The 6,673-nt window shown below is 34.9% G+C and overlaps 1 protein-coding gene across 2 annotated transcripts; it reads right to left on the reverse strand.

The window, feature by feature from the left end:
• Nucleotides 1–1,087: 1,087 nt before the first annotated feature.
• LOC110936257 (cytochrome b5) lies at nucleotides 1,088–2,946 on the reverse strand. Of its 2 annotated transcripts, none has more exons than XM_022178598.2 (4): nucleotides 2,805–2,946; nucleotides 2,618–2,716; nucleotides 1,727–1,793; nucleotides 1,088–1,461 (listed from the first exon to the last, which is right to left on the reverse strand). In XM_022178598.2, the coding sequence occupies exons 2-4, from the start codon at nucleotides 2,702–2,704 to the stop codon at nucleotides 1,229–1,231; spliced, it is 387 nt and encodes a 128-aa protein (XP_022034290.1). In that variant the 5' UTR covers nucleotides 2,705–2,716; nucleotides 2,805–2,946; the 3' UTR covers nucleotides 1,088–1,228. The 2 variants fall into 2 exon arrangements, with proteins under 2 accessions (XP_022034290.1, XP_022034289.1); XM_022178597.2 differs by having other exon boundaries at nucleotides 2,618–2,719; nucleotides 2,805–2,943.
• Between the last annotated feature and the right edge of the window lie 3,727 nt (nucleotides 2,947–6,673).

Here is a 6,673-nt window from a genome sequence, read left to right on the forward strand (position 1 = left end):
AAATCATGTCATCGCTATTTAGTATGTGAAAGTTCCGGATCCGGTGGGTTTAGACGGAATTGTGGATAAAATAAAGCTAATTCGATAGAAATCTCGTAAGAATAAGCAAAAGTAGAAGGATTCCATTCATACCGAAAGAGAATCCATCATTTTACAAGCTGGAGAGAAATTTGAGATCTCTCCAGCCTTTCCCCAAAACTTATCAAATTCTAACACATGACACTCTATTTATAGACATGAGATTTGGAGAGGATGATTCATCTGTGCGAATGAGTCTCATCTGTATGAATGAGCACTCGTCCTCTCGATCGTGTCATGTGTTCGTATTTCACTCTAAACTATACAATATTCAATACACGCTCTATCTAGCATATTCGTATAGTGGCAGACACACAGAATATGCACTAATAGTATGGGTATTTTTACTACGGAACTACATTGTGACGAGTTCAACATAAAAAAAAAGAGGATGACATTACTTGTTATGTAAGCGATGGAATCTTTCACAGAATTGTCAATCCAACTAGAGTGCGGAATCCTCTAAATCAGATTTGTTATAGAAAATAGTAGAAAACATAATTCACAATTAAACAGCCTTCTATTGATTATCCAAACTAGAAGTTTTACTATCAATTCAAGACTCACAACCTCACAGCCACTCTCTGTGATCTTGCTTCAAACCCTAATTCGAAATTATACTCTCTCTCTCTCTCTCTAGACTTTCTCTCTCTAAAATTCTCTAACCACTAAAACCCTAATCACAAAACATATATATATACCACATTTCTGTAAACTGGGCTTCCTACTGGGCTTGGCCATTTTCCAAGCCCATTACAACAAGAAACTCACTAAACAATATTGCTAAGCCCAATACAAAATATCCAAAAACTAAAGACTTAAACTATTAAACTGTTGTCACGGAATATGCACCAAGAGGAACTTTTGCTATTGATTTATTTCTACGTTTTTAAAACAGATTGCAATAGAAATATTGTACCTAACCCATAGCAACCTAGAGACCGGTGTACAAAACATCAACAAAAGTGAGGTGGACAAAAATAAAGGGTATAAAAGCATGAATGGGTCATTATATTTAAATTTAAATATATATATATATAGGTGCCAAACAAAGATAACCAAAAACCATTGACATATCTTGAATAGATGCTCATAAACAACCAATAATCCTTTGAAATTTGATAAACATAACCGCTTTGGTTAAAACAAATTAGAATGAGACTAACAATACTCTCAATGCGGCAGCCATGATTCCAACAAGTAGTACCTTGATGAAGAACTTTGGAGACTTTAAATTGTTAATCTTATCGGTAGTAGATGAGATGTATGATCTTTTCGCGGGAATAGTTGATTGGTCAAACTCGCCAATATAATATTTTCCCATCATTTCGTTAGCTGCAGCGCTGTGTCCAACATCACCATAATCGACTGTCGCGTCTTTGCCTAAAACAATTCATCACACGCAGTAAAAGTTAGCTTAAAATGATTATCCTGATTTGTTCTCCAGTCGGAATATTGTACGGGACATTTTTTTTTGTTTTAAATTCTGGGGTGTGATGGAGTCGAAGATATATCAGGCGGCAACTTCAATTACTTTAGTTTTGTAAACTCTAAAACACATAAGTTGCTACCTAACCCAGAATTAAAAAAAAAATGAGCACAATAGTCTTAAAAAAATAACCCATATATGAATAAACACAAATTTTACCTGTTGCTTTCCGCATAACTTCACCACCTCCGGGATGATCATCCATAAATGGGGTAACATTATAGACCTGATACGGTAGTGAATACAGAAAGAATGATCAGGTTTTAATATTCAAACAAACAAAATTGTGCATAACAACTTTGTTAATGAACAACACAACATTCTGGTTTTGTATAGTCCGCAAATCAAAATCACGACTATATCAAATAGAATATAAGGGGAAATTGAGGTTTAAATCGCGAAAATTGAACAGTCGATTTCTGATATATCGCACCAAACCTCAAAATCAAACATCTATGATTCAAATTACGATATAAAGAATAATATAAGTTTGTGAACCACAAAAACTACGCTAAATCAGTCAAGTTAAGATTTCAACCATGATGAACTAGATAAGCAATGAATTAAGGTTAACAATTAATTACTCTTTTCTGGTTAGAATTTTTTAAAATACACCCATCATTACTATGTAAACAAACTAGTTTTAATAACTATCAAAATAAAGCATAGGAGAGGGTTCAATTAAAAACCACTAATTATTGTGAAAACTAACTAAAAAAGTCTAAAAAACATGTCACTTTTTTTTTTACAAATTTTCGCTACTTTTTATATATATAAAAAAATTCAAAAAAAAAAAAACTTGTATTGCACATGTGCATTATGTGTACTACATATGTGCATTATTGCACATATGCACTACAAACCTTTTTTATATATATAAAATAACGAAAATTTATAAAAAAAATTGTAAAAAAAAAAATTGACATGTTTTTTAGGCTTTTTAAATTAGTTTTCAAGTTTTCACAATTAAAAAAGTTTTCGCTTGAACCCTCCCCATAAACCATATAAGCACATGAAGTTGCAAACTTAGTGAAAACAGAGAACATTAACCTTTCCGGATATGATAATCCAGCAGTCATCAATCTTATTATGCTTAGCGACTTCATCAAACACAAAAGTTTTCTGAAGTGACGCCATTGATAAATCTGTCTGCTACAGCATAAACAAAAACAGATCAAAATTAACTATCGATCTAATAAATAATGCATAGAAAATTAAGTATGAATTATTAACTTACTAGAGATGAAGTGTTTGCAGAAAAAAACACACACAAACACTCTACTCTCTCTTCGATCTGAATAATTCTACAAGAGGCACAAGGTTGGTATTTGTACGGAAATAGCTAATAACTAATTGGATTTGGAGCACGCTAATTTTGACCAAATGGCTACTTCCACTACCTTTCCAATAAATATTTTATATGAATTGTATATTTTATGTATTTTAAGATAAATATTTTGTCCATGTTTCGCATGTGATAGAATTATTACGATAAATTATGCTAAAAATATAATGAAGTTTTCGTTGTTGAAATCAGCATATTGGAAAAGTGAAGGAAAATGCCGAATTCGTAACCACATAAGATTTAGTTTTTTGTGCCCGTAATTTTTTTTACGCCATCGCTTGCGATATGCGCATATAATTAATGTATATATGTGCTGGCGCTTAGGGGGCAAAAGTGAAAATGCACTAATTTTAACGGTTTACAAATTTCGTGAAAATAACGTTAAAAGAGGGGATGGTTAATCATGCATCATGTGGCGGCGTTGATAGCCGAAAGACAAGGTGGTACATGCACTAATCGGCAATTGTCTCAATTGCTGAGTGTTATGTATCTTATGTCCAAGGCTTGATGCAAAATACTATCGAGCCAGTGGTATCACTGGAAGCAGGCTTTGTATTCCTACGGGGTAGAGCTAAGGCTGTCTATATCTTACCCTCCTCAGACTCTATCTTAGTTTTGCTATTGATGGAATTTACTGAGTATGATATGATAAGAATTAGTTTTTTCTGTAATAATTAACTTTTTTTGTCCCCATAAAAATTTTATTGACAAGTGAATTTCAATCCATAATCTCGTGACATCAAGAAAAATACTATATTTTGGAATATGGATGCAACTTAGATCTCAGTAATCCATAGAATGAATGAAATATACACAACAAAAAATTAACATAATTACGTATTTTTATATTTTTTTAAACACTACATATTATTTAAGAAAAAATAAATTACATGTGTAACCTGATATATATTTTTGTTAAAAAGTTTAAATCTAACTAACTATACACAATATCAGTGTGTGTGCTTAATTGATTGTTTATATCATAGTTATGTTTATTTTTGTCCAATTCAAGTTTTCCCGTAATAGCTCCACTATCTGTCTTCTCAATATTTAATATTTCAGCCTAGCAAAAAATTCATAATCAAAATCTATTTTTTTCAAATGCGACAAAAAATTATGGTCGGTGGTCACTTTATCTCGTCATTTGAATGTTCTTTTAGTCTACGTAAAACAGAGGGTTTGTTTATATGAAACAAAATTATGTATTTTATCGAAAAAAGTATAACTAGTGGATACATAATTAATAAAATACTTTTAAACGTAAAAATACTTTTAAATCAAAATGAATATCATACGGATTATTTGCTATTTAAGACTTCACATATAATTTATTATAGACACCATATTTTGTTATTTGCAAATCCACATAAAAAGATAAAGTGCACGTTTTGCTATAAGTTAGTTATATATGTTTGGTGTTTTGAAATTATGTGCGATCAAATAATTGGACAACTATGAAAACATTGAAATATAGAAATAGGAATAAGGTGGTCCGCTGGCTGTATGCTTCCGGAACGCCATCACCGAAATTGAATGCGATGTATTGCAAACCGACAAAATGTAGGTTGTTGGATTGTTCTTTTTCCTTTATATTTCTATTTTTATGCACATTCAATTTAAATATATTAAGATTAAACATAAGGTGGTAAGTTTTATATAAGTAGGTGAAGAAACACTAAACTAATCTAGGGATTAGACTGTGGTTTGTGGCTCGATAAATAAAGGTTAATCTTTTTTCGTCTCGTCTAAACAGCTGTGAAGATCCTGCAAAACAATCAATACACCGTAAGCTCGTTACAAGGAGGAGAATAGGGGGTTCTCCTTGTAACCACCCTTCGGCGTGAGAATAAGTATTTGTTTTGAGGATAATAGTGTGTGTATAAAGTGAGAGAGCAAGAGAGCGATCCTTAAACCTGAAGGTGAAATTCACTATTTATAGCCGAGGTGGTTTGTGAAGGAGATGGGCTGATGAGCCTTGGGCCTGTAGACAACAACAAGGAATCTCCATTCTGTCCCCTCTATCACGATCGTTAGGTAGTGTTTGGTATGTAGGAATGAGAGATGGAATGGAATGGATGATTACGAGGGAATGAAGAAAATGGTGTTTGGTTGGTCAATGGAATGGAATCACCTATTCCAAAATGCATTCCATTCCCTCAAAATCATTCCTTCTACCCCCCATGTTTTTTTTCCATTCCATCACCTCTTGCATCATTTATCAACAACCCACCACCTTCGCCACAACCCACCGCCGCCATCGTCGCCACCCGCCACCACCTCACCCCGACAACCACCGCCACCGCCACCCACTCGCCACCGTTATCACCCACAGCTGCGACCAACCGCCAACGACACTCGCCGCCGCCGCCCACCACCATCGTCGACGCCACCACCACCGCCACCACCAACCGCCGCCGCCGCCACCAACCGCCACCTCTGCTGCCACCCACCACCAACGACCACCTTGCCACCACCAACACTCGTCACCGCCGCACCGCCACTCGCCGCCACCACCACCACCCATCATCGCCGCCGACACCCACCACCGCCACCTATAACCACCCAGAATCACTACCACCGACCACCACCACCACTCACCGCTGATTTTATTACTCCGTTTTTCTTGCCTACCGAACAATACACAATAATAACTCATTCCATTCACACATGGTGTCACACCCCGGCCGCGTATAACATGCAACCGCGGCGGAAACGCCGGGGAGTGTCGTGGACAGAATTAAATTGTTTCATAACCATGGCATACAAGTTGTATTTTATTTATAAACAAAGGTGTTACATTGTCTTGGAAAGAGAGTACGGATATTCAAAACATAATTAAGCTAGTTCAAACTTCATTTTTAGGCTCTAAGGCACAGGTCCGCCCTAGAATCATGATCATCGTCCTATGGAATAGCTCCTGAAAACACATGTGAAAGTAGGTACGTCAGCATAAAAATGCCTATGAGATACATAGGTTTTGTGAAAATGGGGTTCATGACTAGAGTTTTAAAGAATGTTTAATAACAGTCAGTCATGAACCTTGTAATTTGTTTTGCTTTGTAAATCATTCGAAAAACGATAACATCAAACGATATGTATAGATAAGTGCAAGGTTAAACGAATAACCAAGTAAAACGAGTTGAATAAGATAAGTTGTTTGTGAAAATAATGTCTTGTGAAGAAAATGTTATTTATGTAAAATGTAATGTGTCTAAACTGAAATGACTTAGATAACGCCACAATATGTAACATTATACAAACATTTATATATAGGAAGTACCAGCGGCGTATCCACCATGTTTGTATCATATTACATATGCCACGTTACTTAAATCATTTACCCAAACCAATCCACCATGTAAATTGTTCATGTGTAAACCAAATGTCAAGTGTTATTGTAAACCATGTCAAATGTTTATGTTCAAATGCAAACCACCAAATGTGTATGTCAATGTCGACGTGTTTATGTTCAATGTAAATCATGTAATGTGCATCCCAAAATGTATCATGTATGGTAAGCGAAATGTATCAACTTAAACCATATGCACAAAACAAGTCGTTGAAGTAAAACGTGGTTTAAATCAACGTTATGTTCTGCGGAAAATGCATGCTCTATTGATATTAACATTTATGTGGTATTGTAAACTATGCATACATCCAAGCCTTGAGACTGCGGCGATAAACCCTTAAACAAATTAAAGGTTTATCTAAGTTATGTATATCGAATTCGGTCATTCCTTCCAGTCCTATCAAACCCAGGA

Source organism: Helianthus annuus, chromosome 4 (genome assembly GCF_002127325.2).
Source record: "Helianthus annuus cultivar XRQ/B chromosome 4, HanXRQr2.0-SUNRISE, whole genome shotgun sequence".
In the NCBI taxonomy this organism is placed as follows: domain Eukaryota; kingdom Viridiplantae; phylum Streptophyta; class Magnoliopsida; order Asterales; family Asteraceae; genus Helianthus; species Helianthus annuus.

Excerpts from the sequence above, each read along its gene's own strand:
- LOC110936257 (XM_022178598.2), bottom strand. The coding sequence starts at position 2,704 with ATGGCGTCACTTCAGAAAACTTTTGTGTTTGATGAAGTCGCTAAGCAT. Across the intron at positions 1,794-2,617 it reads GGATTATCATATCCGGAAAG|GTCTATAATGTTACCCCATT; the intron begins GTTAATGTTCTC and ends CTACCGTATCAG. Across the intron at positions 1,462-1,726 it reads AGTTATGCGGAAAGCAACAG|GCAAAGACGCGACAGTCGAT; the intron begins GTAAAATTTGTG and ends GAATTGTTTTAG.